General features: G+C 53.0%; 2 protein-coding genes across 4 annotated transcripts; one reads left to right on the plus strand and one right to left on the minus strand.

Moving 5' to 3' along the window:
* The first annotated feature begins 389 nt into the window (after positions 1-389).
* Positions 390-8680, plus strand: SHROOM1 (shroom family member 1). 3 transcript variants are annotated; one of them, XM_070417172.1, is made up of 9 exons: positions 390-471; positions 885-1043; positions 5002-6004; positions 6098-6150; positions 6385-6594; positions 6790-7329; positions 7429-7555; positions 7663-7935; positions 8019-8680. In XM_070417172.1, the coding sequence occupies exons 3-9, from the start codon at positions 5042-5044 to the stop codon at positions 8349-8351; spliced, it is 2499 nt and encodes an 832-aa protein (XP_070273273.1). In that variant the 5' UTR covers positions 390-471; positions 885-1043; positions 5002-5041; the 3' UTR covers positions 8352-8680. The 3 variants fall into 3 exon arrangements, with proteins under 3 accessions (XP_070273273.1, XP_070273274.1, XP_070273272.1); XM_070417173.1 differs by lacking the exon at positions 390-471 and having other exon boundaries at positions 556-1043; XM_070417171.1 differs by lacking the exons at positions 390-471; positions 885-1043 and adding an exon at positions 2775-2921.
* Positions 8681-15086: 6406 nt separating this feature from the next.
* On the minus strand, positions 15087-18625 carry SOWAHA (sosondowah ankyrin repeat domain family member A). The gene has a single exon (XM_070415010.1). It carries the CDS (start codon positions 18249-18251, stop codon positions 16614-16616), a length of 1638 nt encoding a protein of 545 aa, XP_070271111.1. The 5' UTR covers positions 18252-18625; the 3' UTR covers positions 15087-16613.
* Between the last annotated feature and the right edge of the window lie 5627 nt (positions 18626-24252).

Consider the following 24252-nt stretch of genomic DNA (forward strand, 5'->3'; position numbering starts at 1 on the left):
TGCATATGGGAGGCAGCCAATCGATGTTTCTCCCTCTCCCTTACTCTTTTCCTTCTTTCGCTTTCCTGCTCCCTTCCGCTTTCTTTGAAATTGGTGAAGATGTATTCTCAGACGAGGATTTAAAAAAATAATCAAGGTGCAGAACCTCTTGAAAAAAGTACCTACGGGGAGAAATGTTTTTACAAGCCCTTTACAATAAACCACTGGAAACCGTACATGACACAGCCCAGAGCAAGAGGCCAGACGGGAAACTAGCGTCCATCCCCCGGGCCTGGGGCTAGGCCACCACTCGGACCCTACGAAGGGGCGGGCAGCTCCCGGGGCAGCGCCGCAGCTCCGCGCTCCCGCCCGGTGGCCGGACGTGGCGCCTCCCCCGCGGCGGCTGGAGCCTGGAGGTGGGGTCCGGAGCCGGAGCCCGCGCCCGCGCTCTGAGGTCACCGCGCGCCCAGCACCTCTCCGGCTGGAGCGCAGGTACGCGGGAGTCCGGGCGGCAGATCGCGCGGCCGGGTCCGCCACCCGCTTCCCGGGAGAAGGCAGGGGGGCCCCACGGCGGGAAGGGGCGGGGGCCGGCGCGGGGTGTCTGCGGGCCGCGGAGCAGCCGGTGCGCCCTGGATAAGGAGGTGTGGGTCGCGCGAGTCGAGGGGGCCCCTGCGAGTCGTGGTGCTCTTCGCAGAAGGCTGGGGGCCGGGGGCGAGACCGGCCGATCGGATCGGCGGGAGCGGCGGGAGCAATCTGGTGGCCAAAGACCCCAGAGCGTCTCACTCCACCCCCGCCCCCGCCCCTCGGCCGCGGCGCCGCTGGAAAGTCTAGGTTTCTCCCGTCCATGATCGCGCTGCCCCCAGCTTGCGCTCTGAGCCATCCCTCCCTGACGGCGAATTCAACAGGAAAGGCCGCGACATGAGCCGGCCCGCGGCCATCTGCCGCCCCAGCGTCCCGGGGACCCCGCTCTGCCGCCACGCCACGTGACTCTGCCGCCCCCTGCGGCCGCAGGCCGGTGCCTCTCCTCTCTCGCGTGTCTGGACTCTCAGGGCTTGAAGACTCAGGTATGTGATCCGACCACACCGCCCCTCCTCCTCCAGGGGTCCGCAGCATCCCGCATTTCCCGCACCGCGCGGAGCGAGTCTCGGGGAGAGTGGGGGAGGGGCGCTGGGGACTGGGAGAGCCCTGGGACTTCCCAGAATGACTGCCCGGCCAGACCTACTCTGGGGTGCTTGACTGCAAGACCATGCCTGGGACCCAGAAACTCAGCCTGGCAGGGAGACTGCCTTGCAGGAGTGTCCCCTCGGTGACACTCGGTGAGCCTAGTACTGGGGGGTGACCATCTGGGAGGGGCGGCCTGCACAACCTCTCCAAGGCCCGAGGTGAGGTGGTCTTTGAGAGAGGTACCACTTAATCCTGACCATTGTTGGTCATGTGAGCTTGTCCGCCTTTCTGGTCACCTGATCTGGATCTGCTCCCATTAGCTTGGTACGGTTTTACCCCCTGGAAGCTGTCTTCGTTTATTTCCCCAACAACCTCTAACTAAAAACCTGGGTCAGCCTGCTGGCCTAGACCAACCTCTCCACTGAGGTCCCTGACCCATATCCCAACTTCTCAACTGCCAGACTTGCCACAAACACCTTAAAGCCCACAGGCCTCAAACTGAATGAGCACTGGACCCCTTGGTCAACCCCCATCTCAGCTTTCTCCTTTCAGAACTTGGCACCTGCATCTTCCAGGCCCCCAGCTCTGCATGCTGAAGTCATCTTTCTCTCCTTCCTCTCTTGCTCATTTGTTTAGGCCCGTGGTCGGCAAACTGCGGCTCTCGAGCCACATGCGGCTCTTTGGCCCCTTGAGTGTGGTTCTTCCTAAGCCTTAGGAGTACCCTAATTAAGTTAATAACAACATACCTACCTATATAGTTTAAGTTTAAAAAATTTGGCTCTCAAAAGAAATGTCAATCGTTGTACTGTTGATATTTGGCTCTGTTGACTAATGAGTTTGCCGACCACTGGTTTAGGTGGTAAGTACATTGCAAATGCCCTCCTCCACTCACCACAGGACCCCAGTCTGGGGGTTTTCTAGCGGGGAGTCCATGCTGCTCCCCTGCTCTGGCGAGGCTTGGCAGAAGAGCTCTTTGAGCTACAGCTCCTGGACTTCGCTGCAGGCACTGGCTCTGCAGCCCAGCCCACAACTCACACTAACACTGATGCTGGGGCTCCTGGGCTGGGCCACCTCCAGCCACAGGGACTGCAAGAGGCTCCCTGCAGCCAGACAAGTGTGAGAACTCCTTACTCTTTGTGCTGAGGCCCCAAAACACACAAAAGGAGCTGGACCCTCCTGGCATAGCAGGTTCTGCAAAGGTGTGAGCGTCCTGCATGGGTATCAGCCTGTAGGGCCACCACTGCAAAAGCATCCTTGAGACAAGTTAAGAGCAATAAGAAAATAGATCTGTACCCACACTTCTATTATCCATTCAAGCTGTTTTTATTTAGTGAACTCAGAGTTTTCTTTGTCAACAAAGTGATTCACAAATAAGAATTTTCAAGGCCTTTGTTGAGGAAACATCTTTGTATTTGAACAGTCACCCTGCCTGTAGATTCAACAAGCCAACATGGGCAGGCAGGGGTGGCATGAGCCAGGGTGCTCCCAAGCTGGGCCCAAAAGGGTAGGAAGAGAGAGGGCTAGTGTCTGGGCAGCGAGGATGGGTTTCCTAGAGGAGGCAACTGTCCTCCCAGGGCAGGGCTGCTGCTCAGAGTAGCTTCTTGTCTTCCTGAAGTCCAGAGAGTGGACACCCTTTGCAGAAGAGGTCCCCATGCCTGAGTGTGAGGCCCAGCCTGCAGGGCTGGCCTGAGTGGGCATCACGATGCCTGCAGGTGGGTGACGTCAAGATGGTCTGGTCCCAAGATGTCAGCTGAGAGCCCCTCCTGGGATTATTGCAGGTATTGCCTCTCCCTGGTAGGAAACAGCATATCCTCCCACCACTAACCTCCCTCCCGACCCTGACCGGCATTCTGTAGCACCTGGGGTCTCAGGGAGGCGGGTGGGACAGTGAGCCTGAGCTCCAAATAGTGTCTAGGACAGTGATGGCGAACCTATGACACACGTGTCAGAGGTGACATGCGAACTCATTTTTTTTGGTTGATTTTTCTTTGTTAAATGGCATTTAAATATATAAAATAAATATCAAAAATATAAGTCTTTGTTTTACTATGGTTGCAAATATCAAAAAATTTCTATATGTGACACGGCACCAGAGTTAAGTTAGGGTTTTTCAAAATGCTGACACGCTGAGCTCAAAAGGTTCGCCATCACTGGTCTAGGAGGCTCAGATGAGCCTGCCTTTTCAGTTCCTACACCAGATGGGGCCACCCTCTGCTGCACTCCCCACCAAGCAGCTCAGGGAAGGCAAGCCCTCCCTCCAAGTCCATAGCCCATTAGGAGCCCCAGTTTCCCAAGACTCAAAGCTGCTGTTACCCCTGACCAAGGCATACCCACCCAACCCCCACCCCCACCCCCTAAACCAGCACCGGGAGGTATAGATTTCTGGCCAGTTCTGCTCCAAGCTGTGCTTGCCTGCTTTTCGGGTTCCTCATAAAGCATGAGTAACCTGGTCAGTGTCCATGGTGGCAACTGCCTCACCCAGTGCGCCCCAGAAAAGACTGCTAGGGAGGAAAGAAGAGGGAACAGAAGCAGAGGAGCCCTCTTCCTTCGCCTCCATCTACTCCTTACAAGTTGGCTCCTTACCTTGCCATTCAACAAATATTTCCTTAACATCGATTCCATGCTGGGTTTGGGGGTCCAGAGATGTGTACACACAGCGCCTGTCCTTAGGAAGCGCCGGGTGGAGATGGGAAGAAGGCACAGGCAAGCCAACAGTTACAACACAGGGTGGTGAGTGCTGCAGTGGGCGGAGGTCAGCACACTGAGATTCCAAAAGGCCGGGAGACCTCTAAGCTGAGCCCCCTTGGAGGTACAGGAATAGCAGGACAAGAGGGGGAGAGCCTGTCATTACTGGACGAAAGGCAGTCTCCAGAAGCAGGGAATCTGCCAGTGGTTTGAGGGAAGGTGGGGGGACTTTCCCACCGTGGAGTCTGGGCTGTGTTGGAGGCTTCAGGCAGCTGGGCTGGGGGGGGAGGGGGGGGGCGGCGGGGGGGGGGGGGGCGGGACTGGCTTTCAGCAGGGTTTGCTTCTAGGAAATTGATCTGGCTGCAGTAGGCTTGGAGGCAGGCCCAGATTCCAGGCAGGGCTCTGCCTCTTACCAGCTGTGTGCCCCTGGGCAAATGATTTCCCCCTCAGAACCTCAGTGTCTTCATCTGTAAAATGCAGAGAGCAGTTGGAAACAAGATAAATATTTATATAAAGCACCTGGAACATAACTGGCAGGGGGAGGGAGGACGGCTGTGAAGCTGCCCTGCCACCTGACCTGGGCCTTCCAGGCTCCTTTCTTGTCCCCCAGAACATTCGTGACCATTGTTTATCAGGGAAAGAACACGCGCGGAGAAGCTAACAAAGTGCCAGGAAGCAGGCGGGTGGGGCAGGGCGGGGAGGGAAGGAGCATGGGTACATTCTCAGGGCTCCCGGGGTACCAGCCAGGAGCGCCCCTGCAGGGAATGGGCCAGGGGCCAATTCCTTTCCCTGGGCTGAGACCCTCAACCTCCAGAGTTGCTTCCTGGCGTTGGGCCTACTGCCCACGCCATTCTTCTTTTTCTTTCTCCAGAGAGGAAGGGAGAGGGAGAGACAGAGACAGAAACATCAATGATGAGAGAGAATCACTGCTCCGCTGCCTCCCCCACGCCCCCCGCTGGGGATGGAGCCTGCAACCCGGGCATGTGCCCTTGACCAGGATGGAACCCCGGACCCTTGAGTCCGCAGGCCAAGGCTTTACCCACTGAGCCAAACCAGCTAGGGCTGCCCCTGCCATTCTTAACCTGGGGTAATGCCAGCACTTGAGACAGTGTGACTAGAGAGGGGACTGGTAAGCACCCGGAGCCCCATCACGCGCCATCTATGTTCTTCCAGGCCCTACGGAGCTAGCTGCCCAGCGCTCATCCGCGCAGCCATGGAGGCCCTGGGTCCTGGGGGCGACCGCGTCTCCCCCGCCTCATCCACGCGCAGCCTGGACCTGCGGCGGCTGTCGGTGCGCGCCGACTCGGCCTACAGCTCCTTCTCCGCAGCCTCGGGCGGCGCCGAGCCGCGCACGCCGTCCCCAGAGCCCGACCTTCTTCCCTACCTAGACTGGGACTACGTGCGCGTGGTGTGGGGCGGCCCGGCCCCCACCTCGGCCGCCGCCGCCCTGCGCGCCTCCCCGCAGCCCCGGCCCGCGGCCGCCGCGCGCAACGGGCTGCGCGCCCCGCAGGTCCAGGGGCGGCCGGGGCCGCTCAGCAGGCAGGCCACCCCGCTGCTGTACGCGCTGGCGGCCGAGGCGGAGGCCGCAGCGCGGGCCGCCGAACCGCCCAGTCCGCCGGCCTCGAGGGCCGCCTACCGACAGCGGCTGCAAGGCGCTCAGCGGCGAGTCCTCCGGGAGACGTCCTTCCAGCGCAAGGAGCTCCGCATGAGTCTGCCCGCCCGCCTGCGGCCCGCGACCCCCGGGCGGCCCCCGGCGGCGCACCCGCGCTCCGCCTCGCTCGGCCACCCGGGCGGGGAAGGGGAGCCGGCGCGCTCAGGGGCTCCCGCGCCTGGAACAGACGGCCCGGGCCGCCTCGCCAACCAGCAGCAGCAGTGGTGCTTCTCGGAGCCAGGGAAGCTGGATGGCCTGGGTCGGGGCGTTGGGATGGCGGGGGAATGCTCGGGCGGGGCCTGCTTCGGCTTTGGCTTCGCCAGGCCCGAGACCCAGGAATTGCAGCATCAGGCGGTGGCGGAGTTCGAAGGTCACCAGAGCAGATGGCTGAGAGGCACAGAGGACCGCGAACCCCTGTCCTTGAAGCTCCACGACGACGTCTACAGGCCTGCTCGGAGTCAGAGCGCGTCAGGGGAAGCTTTGGGTGCCTGGGGAGGCCCAGGAGGGGCCGTGCCCATCGTCCAGGTAGGGAAGAGAAAGGCTGCAGGCTCGGGGTGGGGCACAGCTGGGAGACCGAAAACTTGAGCCACATTACATCTAACCTGTTTGCCTTTCCAGGCTGTTCCTCAAGGAGCAGAACCCAGACCCTTGTTTCAGACCACACATTCCAGGTGAGAGACATGGATCACTCTTGGGAGGAGGCAGCTCTCATAGCTCTTGCCCCAGAAAAGAGAAGGCCTCCCACCTACCCTCAGTCTGAGCCTCGGGGGCTCTGTATTTGGCAAACCAAATCCCCAACTACCTCCCCTCACCCCCTCAGCCAATCCCCATCCCCAACACTTTACTGTCTCTCTGCTGCAGACCAAGAGTTTCCTTCCTGGTCACTGTGGGGTCTCTGCCTTCAGGTTCCTGACTCAGAAGGAAGCTGCAGTGGTGTGTCCTGCAGAGGGTCCCCAGAGCAGGCCCATTGACTGTCAGCTCAGAGTCCCAGAGACGCACATTGTGTGTGCCCGGCTCCCTTCCCTTCCTGATGATGATGTCTTCCTGGAAGAAGTCCCGCTGGTCAGAATGAGAGCACCTCCAGACTCCCATGCCCCGCCGGGGCTCCCAGCCAGGTGAATTCTCTCTGGCTTCCAAGCAGAGTGAGACATCCCTTCACATACATAGCTACACAAGGCTGGAGGGGCTGGGAACCGCCCCTAGCTGGAGCCTGGGAGTCTGGGTGATGGGGTGGTGGCAGGTGGCCCTTGGAGACCACCACTTGTCTTCAGCCATAACTTTTTCTGATTCAGTGTTTCTTCCATTGCCAGTGTCCATGCCTCTGACCCACAACATGGAGCTGGCTTGGGCCAAAGGCCTGGCAGGGCTACAGTTTCCCCAGAGCACCCCCTACGTGAGTGCCTAGAGACTGCAGGGACAGGTGACTGCTGGCCCACATGCTGTCGTTCTGCTGGGACTGCAAATGGTGACGTCCCAACCCACGACTCCACTGGACTGCTGACGACGGACTTCCCTGCAGCTGTAGAGTGTGACTCCCTCAAACCTCTCCCAGTCGATGCCCTGGGACCTCCAGGCAGTGATACCCAAGGGCCTCCCGATGACACTGCCTGGGCTTGGGGCCCTGTCCAGCCTGGTTCTAAGCCGACATGGCCAAGTCCACGCCTAGAGCAGCTGGCTCAGGAGCTTGCCAGACTGGATCCCTCTCTGAGTGACACTCTCACATCCTATCCCAGCCCAGAGCCACCTCTGGATCTGCTGGATGGGCTGATTCCTTTAGCTGAGGTCTGGGCTGCAATGAGACCAGCCGGTGGCAAGGCTGGAGAGGAGGCTGCTGGTATTTCTGAGCCAGGGTGAGTGAGGGGCACCAGGGACTCAGGGATTCTAAGCCCTGCAGTCTGGGGCAGGACAACCCAGGGAGCTCCCTTTATCCGAGTGTCCCATCTATCTAGTTCCACCCAGGTCCTGCCAACTTCTCAGGAGGAAGCAAGGCCTGAAAACCTTACCCCTCCCCCTGTGTCTGACCAGCCATGTGGCCAGGGTCTGCCTGAGCCAAAAAGCAGCATCCAAGCTAAGAAAGTGAGTGTGGTGGGGTGGCTGGAAGCTGGGTGGGACAAGAGACCTGAGTTTGGCCTGAGATGTCCGGGGCCTGGCCGCAGCCTTCAGTAGCCACGCCTTCCCTGCAGGTGGAGCTCGCGGACCTCCTGCAAAAGATGCTGCGGAGCCTTCAAGCAGAGCAGGAGCAGCTGCAGGGGACAGCCCAGACCTGGGCCAGGCGTGGGGCTGCGCTGGAAGCCGCGGTAGGCCAGGCCTGTGCACCCCGCGAGCTAGAGCGGTTCAGCCGGTTCATGGCCGACCTAGAGCGTGTGCTTGGCCTCCTGCTGCTACTGGGCAGTCGCCTGGCCCGCGTGCGCCGTGCCCTGGCTCGAACGGGAGCACACGGCGACCCCGAGGAGCAGGTAAAGGGTTCCGGCTGCAGGAGAGCAGGGCAGTGGGCGAAGTGCACTCCCCCCGCTCACCTACCCTCTGCCTGCGGCCCCAGGCCTCTCTGTTGCAGCGACTCGGGCTCCTGCAGCGGCAGCAGGAGGACGCCAGGGAACTGAAGGAGCACGTGGCGCGGCGCGAGCGGGCCCTCCGGGAAGTGTTGGTGCGGGCGCTGCCGGCCGGGGAGCTGCGCGCCTACTGCGCCCTCCTGGCCGGCAAGGCCGCCGTCTTGGCCCAGCAGCGCAGCTTGGACGAGCGGGTCCGGCTCCTTCAGGACCAACTGGAGGCCGTCAGGAGCGGCCTAGGCCACCAACCCCCGTCTCCCAGGCTGGCCTCTTCCCCCCGGGCCAGTCCTCCGGATGAACCGCCCTTCTCCCCTCTGCTTATTTAGTTGTCAGCGGTGGCGGTGGGGAGCTTGGCCCCTGCCTTTCACTCACGAGGCCGGGGCTGACGCTGGTTTATTCGGTGCTTTTCCCGTGGGGTGGGGATGACCCAGCCAGGCCCTCCCAGGATACTTCAGAGAATTGTCATGTGGCCTCACCCAAGCCGTGTGATTATGTGGTAATTAACTTAGGGATTTTACAAACTGCAGTATTCCCCCTTTTTGTGATGAGAGATGGGCTTGGTCAGGGTTGGGTGGAGGGCCAGGAGACAAGTCAGAGTCTCAACTTAAGATGCAAAACAGCCTTTTTCTCCTCTCAATAAAAATGGACGTGAGAAGTGTGACGCCACCTGAGCATGGTTTGGGGGAAGGGTGTTATTTACTGATTACAGACAGCCCCTTACCTGACCGGAGCAGACGGGGGAATTGTTGGAGGATATCAGGGAGGTCTGAGAATCAGGAAGACGAGAACCAGGTTTGAAAACAGGAGGGACCAGCAAACCCTAACTGTTCTGGTAACGGTATCACTACCAAAGCCGAGGCCTGACTGCCTGAGTCAGGTCTCCTTTGCTGGTTTTACCCAAGCCCCCAACCTCAGTCGTGGAAGTGGGGTACTGCCTCCCTTCAGGACCCCACGGATATGGATAAAGTCCCCCATGTTTTCCAATGTTTTGCTGCCTAAGAACCCTGACGATGCCCAGTACACTTGGAAATTTGGGGACAGTCATTCCAAGAGCTTTCTTCCTCTTCCAATTATGTTATCAACATTGACTTTATCCCACTCTCCTATGGAGAGTCCCCTGGGTCAGCCAGGCTTGAGGAGGCAGTTGGGGGTGGGAGCAGAAGGTGAGGCATGGGAAGACCTGTAGACCTACCTGTGAGGGCTGAGGCCCCGGGGAGGCAGCTCATCTGTGTGCTAGAGACTCGGATGGGGGGTGGGCTGGGGTTGGAGGGGCTGAAACAGGACAGGCACTCTCCTCCATTTGTGCATCAGCCCAGTGTACCCAGAATCGGTGTTAGGTTCTCAAATACACCTATGAAAGTCTGCAAACACCCGGGAGATTCAGAGCATGGCTCATGCAAACTCTCAGTGTATTTCTGGAAGCTGGGCACACTAGAAAGCATGTGTATTTAAAGCCACGGACCCCAAAGTGAGAAATCGCTGCTGCTGGGCTTGTTTTCTGATGCCTATTGTCACGAAGTGCAACTGGGTGGGAATTTTGAATGGTGGCATTCATAGCAGAAGCGTTAGTGACAACAGTGGCGCTATTGAGCACAGAACAAAGCTCACATTGTGCCTTTTTATAAAAAACATATGGGGCTCCTGCAGAGGCAGTTGCGGGTTCTAACATTATGCTTTGAACACTGTGGAGCCCCGGCTCAGCCTAGCAGGGCAGCTGGCTTCTAGACGCGTTCTGGATGGGATCTACTTATTTCTGTCTTTTGCCCTGTACAGGTCCCATTGCACTATCCCATTGTGGCAGTCTTAGAAACACACTTAACGGGTCCGTTAGACCCGTGGAAATTGTGTATTTCAGGGAAAGCACTTCCAGGGCGGAATGGCCGGAATGGGCCTGGGGAGCAGCGTCTGCCATTGTCCAGTTAAATTGCACTTTGGTTCTGTGTTGCGGTTCCCCATGGGGAAGTACAAGGCTTCTCTGTTTTTCCCTACAGATCGGGGGAGCCACCAAAGAAGGTGGACACCAACTGTGCCCGTCCTTTCATGTTGTCCCGGTCTCCCTCCTGCCCCAGTTATTCTCCCGCCCACACCGTTATTCTTTCAGAGAGCGAGAATGAGCTCACCATGGTGTGCGCTGTTGGTACCACAAACCCAGCCTTGAAGCACCAGGAGCCGGGTGACTTTCACCTCCAGGACGCTGCCAGCAGAGGGCACTGTTCTCCTTACGATGGAAGCTGCTACCCTCACTGGACCACCTGCAGCCTCCCAGCCAGCAGGCCCTCTGGGCCAGCCGCGGGGAGCAGCGTCCCTGCTGGGCCTGGAGGCTGGGGTTAGGCTATTTTGCTTCTGTCGGAAAGCAATTCTGGCCAGGCAGCCCTTGGGAAGGCCGTCTCGCTTTCCTTAGTTGTTGGTTAATGAGAAGTGAAGAGGAGGGAAGCCGGGGGTGTTGATCTCGAGTATCAGTATAAAAAAGTCCCCCAGGGTGGAACAGGGTCTCTTAGGTCTGTGAGGGCTTCTGGTCCCACCCCTTGACGTTGCCCGTGTCCCCCCCTTCCTTCCCCCCCGCCCCAAGCCTGCCCGCCCCCGCCTCCACCCCTGCTGCTCGCCGTGGTGCCTCCGGGCTCTGCCTGGGCGGCTGCGGCTGGGATTGTTGCTAAGCAACAGGCAGCCCAGCGACCGCCTACCCTGCTCGCCTCCTCCCGCCCTCGCTGCTGCTCCCAATATGGGTGTTATTAGTGTACTTGTACCTTCAGACTGCAGATTGGAAACGGAATAGGGAAGCAGTGTTCGCGTGCCCCAAAGCGGCGCCAATCTGCCTTGCACAGCCAGCTCCGCACGCCACGTACCTCCGCGAGCGGCTGGCGAGAACCTCGGGGATCCTCGCTTGTAAATCAGAAGTTTAAGAGGGGACTTAGATCAATTGTGGTGGAGAACCGCAGAGAGGGGAGGTGAACGGGGAGTGTGGGGGTGGTGGGAGGCAACTGTTATAAAGCAATCTTCTCTACGACCCTGCAGTGTCATTACACAACAGGTGCTTACCTGATGTCTTTGAAATTTCAATCAGCATCAACTTCCTACTAGGAGCACTTCCTCCCCCCGCCACCACCCCCTTGCAGGAGAGGTCTGTCGTCTGTCTCTCTCTCTCTCTCTCCCTCTCTCTCTCTCTCTCTCTCTCTCTCCCTCTTCCTCTCCCTCTCTCCCTCCCTCCCCCCTCCTTCTCCTTCCCCTTCTTTCCACTTCCCTGTAGCCACACCTGAGGCTACTTCTGCTTCAGGGTTCAAGTCCAGAGGTGTGGCAGTTCTGGAATGATGAGGCCAGGGCAGAGGTTGAAGGCAAAGAGCTACCTGGAGAGGAATAGAGTTTGTTTATTTATGCAAACATTTTAAAAGGTCAAATAACTTATTAAAGGAAAAGGCCCAAACGAGGGGAGAATGCAAGTCCTGGTGTTACTGGAAAGGGGACCCAGCCCTGAGCAGCTCTGCCTAGGACCAGCAGTAGTGTGCTGAGGGGGATGGGGGGTGGGAGGGGGGAGGGGTTTAACTGCATGAGTCCAGGAGACTCCGAGGGAACATTTATTAAAGTTGGAGACAGTAAGACAAGGAAGGGCTTAACATAGAAGCAACAGGAGAGCCTAGGCTGGCTGCCATAGCTCTCGGGGAAGTCAGAGAAAAGGGGGCCTTGGGGACAGGTTCAGAGGACTAGCCTGGGAGGAGCTGCCACTGCCCATTGCTCCCTGGTCGCAAGCCTCATGGGGTTCTTTAGAATGTAGGAGATTAGAGTTTAGCATGCCTGTGGGGGGAGAAGATGGTGAAAGGGAATGGGGGTGGGCTGCTCCTCAGAGGGAGAGCACAGGCTGGGTCCTTTGTGTTGAGGGTATTTATCTCACTCTGGCAGGTGGGAATCTGAGGGGAGGCCTCAGAGGGTCTCAATAGAATGTCCGTCAGCTTTCCAGGTGTGTTCTTTCAGGGTCACGGTCTCCACTGCTTGGTCTGGGCCCCAGGGCAAGGGGTCATTAGTCAATGCAGCTGGTCCTGAGGCAGCCATGGAGTCACTTGTCTGGTTTTGCTGCTATTTGGGGCCTGGAGCTGAAATACAACTGATGCCTAGATGTTATCTTTAAGGAGGAAAAGGTCTGGTGGGGGTGGTGGGGGGGGCGGGCAGTCTAAACCACAGGACCAGCAATATGCTAGTGGTGGAAATGTTACCCTGGGGGTGAGGGTCTTGTTTTCCCAGTTTTGCCCCTTGCGAGGCACCCAGGGCTTTCTGCCCTGGTGACCTGTACCTGGCCCATCGTCCTTGCTCTGCTCATGTCTAACTGCCTATAATGAAGCATGGGCCATCTTGTTCCAGTAACCTCTATGTTGTAAAAACTGCTGTTTAAAATTTTCCACAAAAAACGGTCCCTTGTTCTGTTAATTAATTTTGCTATTTTGGCTTCTTTAAACATGCTTGCTCGAATCTCTGCTAACGTAAGGGCCTGGTTCCTCCCATGCCAGGTTTCTTCTGGTTTTATCTGAGTTGTGCTGTGCTCAAGGCCATAAGCTCCCTGCAAGATAGTTACTAAGCCCACTGTCCTCCCATTCCAGCATACAGGGCTTCTTTTATTATTTTTTTTAAAGCCTACAGAAGTCTCATTCCATATTTGGGATACAGAGACCTAGAAAATATAAAAAGGGAAAGCTTCCTCCATGTTTTTTGCTCAGACTCCGGAAACAATATTCCTCTGAGCCCGAAGGCATAATAAAGACTCCTAATTAATTTGGCTTATTAAGGTGTCTTATGTTCAGCTCGATGATTTACAATATAACAGTAACACTAGCTGTGCCTAGCTTTATGATTGTGTGTTGAGGGCTGAATGACAATTGTCTAGTTCTGGAAGGTGGGGGTAGGGATTCTAGAGAAATATGAATTAAGAAAGACATTGTTATGTCTCTTAATTAAATCAATATTACATAGAAAGTATGGAATAAATTCCCTTTTGTGGGATACATTTTTTCTAGCCAAGTCCATTGGTATTTATTTATTTTTGTTATTTCTAACCAGAGGATTTTTTCCTTTGATTTTTAGAGAGAGTGGAAGGGAGGGAAAGAGTAGGGGTGGGGGAGAGAGAGAGATAAGCATTGATGTGAGAAAAACATATCAATTGGTTGCCTCCTGCATATTCCCTGACCAGGGTTGGGGACAAATCTGCAACCCAGGTATGTGCCCTTGACCGGGAATCAAACCCCAAGACCCTCCAGTTTTTGGGCTGACACTCTACCCACTAAGCAAAGCTGGCCGGGGCTTGATTGTTACTTATGTGTACAATCACTAACAGGGTAAACAGTGGTGATCATGTGAAGCACAGCCACCAATCAGAGCTATTTGGGAGTGCCGCTAGATACCCCTGTGGGACCAGCTTGGCACCCTGGTAATATTTCAGGTTGGTTTGTAGTTCCCAAAGGACTCGACCCACTCATTTCCTATGCTCCTCCCACTATAGCCTGTAGGGTAGATACTGTGAGTCTTATGTCCCACAGAAAAGGGACATGGAGCTGGGAAAATTGGGTGACTTTCCTAAGGTCACTAAATGGGTAAAGAGCTGAGATTGAGGCCACCTTGCTTTTCTGCAACAGGATATTGTAATGGGAAGAGCACAAGATGCCAGCCCACTGATACTTACCTGGCTGTGGGGCCTGAACAAGCCACTTGCAACTTCTCTAGGCTTCAGTTTCCTCACTTTAAAATCGCATACTAATAGTACACACCTTTAAGGTTGTAGTTAGTATCTGCAAAGTGTTTAGAACTGTCCCTGGCACGTAATAAACAAAGGCCTTATGTGTATTGCCCTCACCCTGGTCTCCATTGGTTGAGTGAGGCATGCTCAAAGACAACCTCCAACCTTCTATAAAGAAATAAAAACTTTATTAAAAAGCTTGCTCTGGCCGTGACTCACATGCATCTACATCAACAATTCTCCCTATTGAAAGGAGTGATTCTCTTCCCTGTGGTAATTCTAACCAGCTACATTGCCTTAACTTATACACAATTATTTTTTGTGTGTCCGCTGGAAATACCCTTCCACCAGTGTACCTCCTTGCTAGGCAATATATGGTTCTTGAAAACTTTCCATAGGCACATCAAACCATAATCTCCTAGTGATTTACCTTATCATTTCAGAAAGTGTTGGCCTGCAAGGAAAAGCAGTGGTTTCTAACACTGGAGTTTTAGGCTTCGTGATCTTAACTCTTGTCAAATGTTTTACCTCATTTATTTATTTTTATTTATTTATTTTAAAAAATATTTTTATTGATTTTAGAGAGGAAGGGAGAAGGAGAGAAAAATAGAGACATCAATGATGAGAATCATTGATTGGCTGCCTGCTGCATGCTCCCTACTGGATATCAAGCCCGCAACCTGGGCATGTGCCCTTGACCAGAATCGAACCTGGGATCCTTCCGTCCACAGGCCGAAGCTCTATTCACTGAGCCAAACCGGCTAGGGCTGTTTTACCTCATTTAGAAAGATTGCAGCACACTCTTTTGAAACATGAAGATTCTCCTGGCAGTTTGAGAAAGCCTCCTCCAATTTAAGTGTGCAATAAACACTGCTGGTTTAGATTTTAATCTTTCTCAAGGTGGGTCATAGTTGTATTTGTGACCTTTGTTACCCTATTTTAGTCAACTCAAGCCTCTCTTTGACCATGGAAAATCTCTAATATTTTATTGCCTTCTAGACCTTCAGCCACTCAGATTGCTATAATTAGCGCCTCCCACAATTTTCCTGCAGAGGTAGAAGATTTCATCTGCATTTAAAAATAATTTAGGCAGCTTAGCTAGAGTTCTTGCAAGGAAGGTAGGAAGGGCAGATCAGAGCTTACATTTATCTACAGTTTTGGCTACCATAACCATGTGGGGTTGACTCCTTTTATTTTGCAGAGCAATTCAAACTCTTTCAATGATAAAGTGGCAGAAGAAGGATGAGGAGAAAAGGGAGAGATTAAGTAGATAAAAGGAGACGGAAAGAAAACTACAGTGGGAAGAGCTGTAAAAGGTTTAAGGGAAGTACATCATCACACAAGCAGAAACAAAATAGGAGACTGTTTATTTCATTGCTTAAATCAAAACATTCCACGAAGGACTGCCTTAAATAATTTCAGAAGCCTCACTGAAATATGTCTATGTGGGAGAGGAGCCCCACCTTGTGCCACAAAAGCTATTTGATACAACGAACGACATGCAAACACAATTTGCAAAAGCAGAGTATTACCACCATATGATATAAAAAGAGGTTGAGCAAATAGATTCCACATTTTTAAAACAAACCAAAAAAGCCATTATAGTGACACTGTCTTGAACCTGGGAGATCTTGGCTATACCTACAAACCTTCTCAGTTATAGAAAGGAGCAAAGGTCCAGAGACATCAAGTCACCCCCCTGAGGTCACTGAGCAGACTTCACATTTGTTATTTTGGATTAAGTTGTTTGCTTCCTCAGGTGCTTTCAGAAATGGATGTCACGTACTTTCTATTTGTACAGAACTTTCATGTAAAATAGTTGGTCCTTAATTATATTCATTACTATTTTACCAGTTATTTTTCTGGTGTATATATATATGTATATATTTTGAATGGCAGCCCAACTTTGAATAGTCACCTACTGCACTGAAAGTCTCAGCCAGATTTTAAAAACCACAGAATGAGAAATATGGTACAACAGGGCAATTCACATAAATCACATTTAATTAAATATTCATGCCAAATCAAAATAGCCACCCACCAGTGCCAAAGACATGTGTTTATTTCACCATAAAGATAACCACAAATTAAAAGTATTTGTCCAAATGTCTCTTTTCTTATTAGTAAATCACCTTTACTCCCAAGACACACTTGCTTCCTAATATTTAGTGTTCACAGTACAAGTGAAATTAATTACATTTGCAATGGTCATATTCTGTGTTCAAGACTCTCTGAACTCTTGATTGCCTAAAACGAGGTAGATAAACGTTTAAGATTTTTGTTGGTTGGGAATAATTTCCTTTAGATCTCGGTGATTACGTTTTTAAATAGAATTCCAAAATCTTTACCAAAGATCAACAATGTCTAAGCATTTTGCCTAAAAATATAATTTCAAAAGGTTATTATGAAAATTGTTTTACCTCATTTCAATTTTAAAAACGGGATAAAAGCATCAAATTACAAAACCACCAGTATCTGACAAGCTGACAAACCACCCAACCTCACACAACACTTAGAGACCCTTGCAACGTGTTCTGGCTTGGGAGTGTATAGATGCAGAGGCACTGGGTTAACTCATGAAGGGACCAGACCAGCTGCTGCCCCTTAACCTTTGATCCTAAATTTCAAGTCTCCTCCAAAGTTTAAGCCTGACTTCTGGCATTTTTCATAGGAAGCTCTCACTGAGGCCTAGAATCCCATCTCTGAAGGCAGGTCAAGCTACAGACAGAAGCTGGAGGCATAAGCCCACCGGGGTAAAACACTGTAGTGGACAAAGTTGGAAACCGGATGGAGCTGAAGGTGTTGGGCCGCGGTCATGCGCAGGCTTAGCCGGAGGGCCAGGCCGGATTAGATCAGCGCAGTAGCCTCAGGACTGTCAGGTTGTGGGGGGCAGGCTGGGCATGAGACCAGCGAAAGGCCCTGGAATGGATCCCCGAGAGATTTCTGAAAAGGCGGGCAGGCCACTGCGGGTCTTTGTCTTTTTACGAGGAGCTAGGGGCGAGGCACCCAAGAACTTGCTGAAGGAGCCCGACTTCTTCAAACCTCGAGCCAGGTCCTGGAGCATCAGGTCGTCGGCCAGGACGCCCAGAAACGCGCTGGTGGTGGAACTGAGGATGGTGGCGGCCATCTGCACCGGGCGCCGGACCACAAGGCTGCCATTCACACCACCGGTCCCATTGGGTTCCAAAGAGCCTTGCAGGCCAGGGTCGCCAAGTAGCCGGCGCAGCGCATACGAGGCGCCCGGCCGCAGGTACTGGTGGGCCCGCCGCCCGCTGTGGTCGCGCACATGCACCCGCGCGCCCAGGCCCACCAGCAGCACCGCCACATCCTCGCGGCCGTGCAGAGCCGCCAGGTGCAGGGCCGTGTAGCCGCCGTGCGAGCGCGCGTTCACGTCGACTGGCGCGCCCCCGAGCCGCGCCACCTCCACCAGCTGCAGCACCATCTCGCGGTCGCCGCTCTTGGCGGCCCAATGCAGGGCCGTGAACCCAGACATGAAGTCGGGCTTGGTGGCCAGGCCGCGGTCGCGCAGCAGGAGGCCGTGCAGCTGGTGGTTCCAGCGGCCACCGGCCGCCCGCACCAGCCACTCGTGCTCCGCCGGCTCCAGGGGCACGGCCGACGGCGGCGGCGCGAAGGGCACCTCCTCCGTGTCGGGGCTCAGCAGGCGGGGGCCGGCGCGGGACAGGCGCCGCAGGTGCGGGGAGCGGCCGGGGCCCAGGCCAGACTCCTCCACCGAGAGCCGCCGCCGCAGCAGCGGGGAGCTCCGCGGGCTCGGCTCCTCCGACAGCTGCCGGCGCAGGCCCTGCTCTTCGGCTCGGATCCGGAACGCGGCGGGGCCCGGGACACAGCGCACCGGCAACATGCAGGGCTTCTGGGGAGGCGCGCGCCGAGGGGGTGGCGGCGGCCCTAGCGTCGCCCCGGGCCCGGGTTCCAGGTCTGGGGGCTCTGCGTGCGGCGAGGCCGCCTCGGACGGTGCCCTAGCCGGTGGGGCCACGTCTGCAGAGAGGCCCTCGGAGGGCTGGGCCGGCTCCAAGGGCCCCCCGGACTGCGGGGTCGCGGGGCTGGGCCACAGCTCCCCAGTCGGCGTGTTCGGGGGCGCTGACGGCGGGTCCGGGTCCTCGGGGGCTTCCACCGCCCGCTGCGCGGAGGCCGAGGATGGAGCCCCCGAGGCAGCGGTGTCCACCGGTGGGATGGACGTGCTCTCGGGCTCGGGGGCGCTGGGGGCGCAGGAGGGCGGGGGCTCCGGCGCCTCCCGGGGCCGCAGCTTCTTCTTCAGCACCACGAACTTGACGCCGTCGAGCTCCTTCACCACCGCCACGTCGTTGACGAGCTGCTTGAAGCGGTCCCTGCGGGCGGCGCGGCCGCGCGGGTCGCCCGCGTCCAGCAGCGGCTTGAAGCGGCTCAGCAGCTCGGAGTTGCGCACCTTCCCGCCGTGCTCGTGCAGGAAGCCCAGCACCGCCGCCGGGCTCACCCCGGCGGCCGCAGCGGCAGCGGCCGCGGCCGCGGCGAGCGCCATGGCCGGTCCCCGCCCGGCCGGGAAGCCTGGCTGCCCGGTCCGGCGGCCTCGGTTCCCGGTGGCTGCGGCAGGTGGGCGTCGCGGCGCCCGCTGGGACGCGCCGGAGTCGGGGTTCCGGGAGTCAGGTCCGCCCCGCCGGGCTCACCGGGTCGTGTCCACCGAGGCCGAACGGGCGCGCCCCGAAGCTGGATCGCGGTCACGCCCACGCCCGCGCCGCAGAGCCCGGGTGTCTCGCGGAGACAGGCGCTGGGGGCCCCCGCGCGCGCCCGCCACCGCCGCCCCGCCGCGCCCCGCGTCTTCGGGTAGGTTTCTGCCTTTATATTCTGTCCAATGGGCGCCGGGCTCCATCCCCCGCGTTTGGTGCTCGCTTTACAGGTGACAGCTGCCACCAGGGAGCGGAAATTCTCCACCACCGCTCCCCCCACCTCCCAATTCCATACGCACACCCCAGAAATTAAAGGCGCAGTGCCCTGCTGACGCTCGGCTCCGGTTGCTAGGTGGGTGTGTTTCCCAGGAATGCCGCAGTCGACCCACAAGGAGCTTAGGATTTTATTCCTTTAAGAAATATTTACCACAAAATGCCGGGCGATTATTTAAAAACAGCCCTTTCTTTAAAGACTACCAGTGCCTCTCCAGTAGTCGAATGGCATTCATACTGGCTTCATGCAATTGGCAGCAAAGACAATTCGCTGTGCGTGGCAATGTATGTTACACGACGTTTAGAGGAGATGTTTTAAAAAAGCAATTTTCTGATGAAGAAATAATACATTTTCTTTTTTAAAAAAAATATATTTTATTGATTTTTTTATAGAGAGGAAGGGAGAGGGATAGAGAGTTAGAAACATCGATGAGAGAGAAACATCGATCAGCTGCCTCCTGCACACCCCCTACTGGGGATGTGCCCGCAACCAAGGTACATGCCCTTGACCGGAATCGAACCTGGGACCTTTCAGTCCACAGGCTGACGTTCTATCCACTGAACCAAACCGGTTAGGGCAATAATACATTTTCACATCGGATTTTGGGGAATAAAACCACAGGAAAACATAACGAGTAAAAAATATCCTTAGAAATCACCATTAACATTTTGAAATATTTTTATTCTCCCCCATGTACGTATATACATGTTTATGCTTTATAATAAGAATGTGGAATTGAAATATGCTATGTTTTAAAAACTTCATTTAATCCACAAATATTTGTTGAGCACCTTGTATGTGCCAGCACCTTTTTGGGTTGTGATACCTCAGTTAGCAAGACAGTTAAAAACCCCTGACCTAGTGGAGCTCACGGTGGTGGAGCTGAGGAACAGAAGTCATATGATGAATCTGGAAATTGTATAACATGCGAGATAAATACTATGGAACCAACGGAGTAAAACAGAGGAGGGGCAGGTTGCAATTAAGCAAGGACTTGAAGTGATGGGCAAGTTCACTAGCTAGGTGGCAGAAGAAGGAACCACCAGGGCAAAGGTGGGGTCAATTTCTTAATTTACAAATAGAATACTACAAATAGCCAGCACCGGTTTGCCTCAGTGGATAGAGCATCAGCCTGCGGACTCAAGGGTCCCAGGTTCGATTCCGGTCAAGGGCATGTACCTTGGTTGCAGGCACATCCCCAGTAGGGAGTGTGTAGGGGGCAGCTGATCGATGTTACTGGGTCCAGGGGAATTAATTATTTTTTAAAACTCTTGAAACTTATTGCTAAATTGTTTCCCGGAAAAGTTATAGCCCTATGAAAACACCTTGTCTTTCATCACTGGCTTTGAGTAGTATCTTTTAATCTGTCCATTTGAAAAAAAAATTTATCTCTAATTTCCATTTTTTAATTACTACTAAGTTAAGCTTTCCCCCACTTATTTATTGCCTATTTGGATTTGTTCTTTTGTGAATTGTCCATTTATTAATATTTTCTTGTTGATATGTGTTACTAATCCTTTATTACACACTAGAGGCCTGGTGCACAGAATTTGTGCACTCGAGAGCAGGGGTGGAGTCCTTCAGCCTGGCCTGTGCCCTCTCACAGTCCAGGAGCCCTCGGGGATTGTCCAACTGCCGTGGAGGCAGGAGAGGCTTCCGCCACTGCTGCTGTGCTCGCCAGCCATGAGAGCACACTGACCACCAGGGGGCAGCTCCTGCATTGAGCGCCTGCCCCCTGGTGGTCAGTGCGCATCATAGCAACCAGTCGTTCTGGAGTTCTGTTGATTTACATATTAGCCTTTTATTATATAGGATAAGATGTTGTAGATATTTTCCCAATTCACCATTTGTTTTTTTTAATTTTATTGTCTGATGATGCTTTCATTTTCAGGCAATTAGTTTTTAATTGTCAATACTGATACACTTTTAGCTGAAGTATGTAAGGGCAAAGTAAGAAGATACATCTCGCATTTAAAGGAGAACTTTTAGGATCAATTTACCTTATGATATTAAGCAATCTGCATCCGATTGATGACAGTGCCTTGGAAGAAGTCCTTGTGTTTTTAACATACAAGGATAACTGTAATCAGCTATCATTTCTGTGTAAATATCACCTCTTGTTTATGCCCAGCTCAGATCCCACCCCTGTAAACTGTTCTGCACCTGCCCCAAATGTATCATCCTTTTCACTTCTGTAATTTATTTCCAAAGACATTTATTGACTATCTGTGTGCAAGGCAGTGTGCCAGGTACCCTGGGAAGAAGACACCTGTCTTTGAAGAGCTTACCATTTAGTGAAGGAGTGAAAAACACTATTATTTTACATGTCTAAATGAAATGAATGCTCCATGCACTTACACCAGGTTAATTCTAAGAGAGGCACATGGGGAAGTCTTCAAGAGGCATGTGAGAACAGGATGGGCAAGGAAGTTGGACTGTGAAGGCTGAATTCAGGGTAAACAGTGTGTAATGTGTTTTCAGTTTAAGGTATGTGTCAGAGATACAGAAGAAGGTCATGTTGGAAAAGTAATCTGGGGTCATGGTTGGTGGACCTTAAATGCTAGTTTGCACTTTATCCTGTTTGAAATAGAAAGCTTTGTCATTGTAAGCTTTCTTCTTTTTTTCTCTTAAAAAATGTTGCTTTAATTATGTTCTGTTATAAAATTAATAATGCTGTTTCCCCAATTCTCAACAGTTTCCAAATGATAAAAGGAATAGATCACATGTTAGAGAACCACTCTTTTTTTTTTTAATTGATTTCAGAGAGGAAGGGAGAGGGGGAGAGATAGAAACATCAATGATGAGAGAGAATCATTGATTGGCTGCCTCTTGTATGCCCCCACTGGGGATTGAACCCGAAACCCAGGCATGTGCCCTTGACCGGAATTGAACCTGGGACCTTCAGTTCGCAGGCCCATGCTCTATCCACTGAGCCAAACTAGCTGGGGTGAAAACCACTCTTAATATTTGTGGTTTACTGTGGGAGGTTTCCTGTATACATCCAGAGATATAAACACAGCCACATATTCAGTCTACACAGATGGAATGGGACCGCACCTTCTTTACTGCCTGCTGTAGTGGATGGAAGAGGGGCCCTGCAGGAGCTGATGGCAGGCTCCCTGGGAGAGCTGCTGAGGGTCATCAAGCTAGGGCAGTGGGGGCAGAAAGACAGCGATGGATGCCAAAGACAGTTCAGAAACAGAACTTGTATTATATTGCCTGTTTTCATTTTCACAGTCACATTTCCTTCATTGCAATTTTCATTTCAATAGCCACTTTTTATATTTTCTTTTCTTAGCCTTTTCGGGACAAATTGCCGGTTCCCTTGGAAAAATAGTTTCCATGACCTCATTGGTAGTGGAGCCTCAATCAACTTGGAATTTTGTTCCTGCCTCCTCTCTCCACTGGGAGGAGGGAGAAGCGTCCCCAGTTCAAGAGCATTATTGATTTATGTGAACTCATTTTGAACTCATTTTAACTGTGACCACTAAGAATAGACAAGGGATTAAGTACTGATTGAAAAGGAATTGCTGGTACAAGCAAGTTCATTGACAGTGCTTAACAGGCTTCAGGCCCTGAGCTATACAAAGAATCATGCCCAAGGTCACAGTTAATTGGCTGAACCCAAACTTGGACCCCAGGCTGATTCCAAAGCTTGTGCTCATTTACTGTGTAAAATTAGGTCACCGATCACTTAAAATCAATGTTCTGAATGTTAACAACTACAGGGGGAAACTCCTCAAGTCAAAATCTAGCTTAAACCTTTGTACGTGGGCATCTGAACATACTCTGCTTTAGTATTTTCAGTGATTGGTCTATAGTTTGAGCAAACATTAGAGCAAGGATGCCAATGACATTGAGTTCCTCAGGCGGCTTTTAATTTTTGGTACCCTGCTGTCATTGAGGCCATGGAATCAATTCTTCCAGCGACCAGCAGTTTGCCCAGAAACACTGGGAAAATCAAATACAAAATGTATATTTCTAGCCCAGCTGGCGTGGCTCAGTGGTTGAGCATTAATCTATGAACCAGAAGGTCCCAGTTCATTTTCAGGTCAGGGCACATGCCTTATTTGCAGGCTCAATTCCCTTGGGGGTGTGCATGAGGCAGCCAATCAATGATTTTCCATCATCATTGATGTTTCTCTCTCTCTCTCCCTCTCCCTTCCTTTCTGAAATCAATAAAAATATTTTTTTAATGTCCATTTCTATCAAGGATGAAAGTCTGTAATGTGTCTTGAATATGGGTGAACACAAGTAGGAAGCCATTTGTTCCTAGTTCAGTATCTTAAATTTGGAGGCAGTCAGGGTAGAAAGCACTTCATATTTTTAAAAATCACATTATTAAATAAATATAAAATTAAAAACCATCCATAACCTGCATTATATTATATTATGCTATGTTATATTATGTTATGTTATATTGCAGTGCCTATTCCAACCCACACTGCCCTGTGAACCCCACAGGGAGCCGTAGTGGATGCTTTCTGTGGGTGATTGTCTTGTCTTGTCCTCTCAGGACAGCATGAGTCGCTTTCTTCCATTAGGCTTAGTCCACCACAGTCTGGCTCCTCAGCTCCCTGGTGTCTCACCGAAGTATCCCCATGAGCGTCTGGGGTCCCAGTAGGCAGGAGCTTCAGGGACATGAGGTGGGGTGGGTTCCTCAGAGTGGCAGTAAAGGGACTTTGCCCAGATACCAAGTTTTGCAGTCAGGACTTCTGGAAGGAATCATGTTTGTTCCTGCTAACCAGCATCGGGGAACAAGACGGGCCTTTTCTTTGTCATGCCTGCGACTTTTTAAGCCCAGTCTTTTCTGAGGTCAAAGGGAGCTTATTTCTAAACCTCAGTGACAAATGTCAGATCCTTGGCCTCTGTTGTAAACTGAGTTTTTGTATCTGTGGTTGACTTTTCAGGCCGCTGATCTGATTCCTCAGACTTGCTTGGCTGTTAGGCAGGGAACCAGTAGGCCTGGTCCGCAAAGACTCGGAAGGCTGTGTCCTGGTGGGGGATCAGGAGCAGACCTTGCCCTTTGCTGCCCTCAGTGACGCATGCTTTGTTCTTATAGGTGAGTTTTGACTTAAAAGTTTTTTTTCTTCTACCCCACGAGGGACATTTTGGGGCTCCATTTTCCTTTCACATTGGTCGGTATCTAAATTAGGAGAGCTTAGTTTGAAAGGCCTGCAAAGTCCTATTTTAACCATTCCTTTCATTGTAGAGTGGAGCACCTGCTTGGGACAAGATGGACAAATCAGGAACCCATTTGGGTATTGCATTCAGCTGGGCTTGGAGATGACAGCACTGAGTGTCTGGAAATAGAGTTCCACCAACAGCATCTGGCTTTACAGATAGACAGTTAAGCAATAGCTCAACTCCTCCCTAAACTCTTAGACTAGTATACTTGTAGGTTTAGCTTGCCTTCTGTTTAGTAACATGGGTAAAAGTAGAAAGAATCCTTACACATCAATTCCCCAGCTTCCTAGTCAATAGTTCTTAGAGTTCTTTAACAGAGAGCTCAAAATAAAATTATTTAAAATAAGTTAGACTAAAAGACTGAGAGAGACTGAAAGTTGTATGTATGTAGATTG

The sequence above is a fragment of the Myotis yumanensis genome, unplaced genomic scaffold (assembly GCF_028538775.1).
Source record: "Myotis yumanensis isolate MYYU_CA2020_CCGP unplaced genomic scaffold, mMyoYum1.0.hap1 SCAF_5, whole genome shotgun sequence".
NCBI lineage: Eukaryota > Metazoa > Chordata > Mammalia > Chiroptera > Vespertilionidae > Myotis > Myotis yumanensis.

Bases quoted from the DNA above. Each gene is read 5' to 3' on its own strand.
- SHROOM1 (XM_070417171.1), top strand. From the start codon at position 2,887: ATGTCAGCTGAGAGCCCCTCCTGGGATTATTGCAG. The intron at 2,922-5,001 runs GTATTGCCTCTC...ATGTTCTTCCAG, and splicing joins CCCTCCTGGGATTATTGCAG to GCCCTACGGAGCTAGCTGCC. The intron at 6,151-6,384 runs GTGAGAGACATG...CTCTGCCTTCAG, and splicing joins TTTCAGACCACACATTCCAG to GTTCCTGACTCAGAAGGAAG.
- SOWAHA (XM_070415010.1), bottom strand. From the start codon at position 18,251: ATGGCGCTCGCCGCGGCCGCGGCCGCTGCCGCTGCGGCCGCCGGGGTG.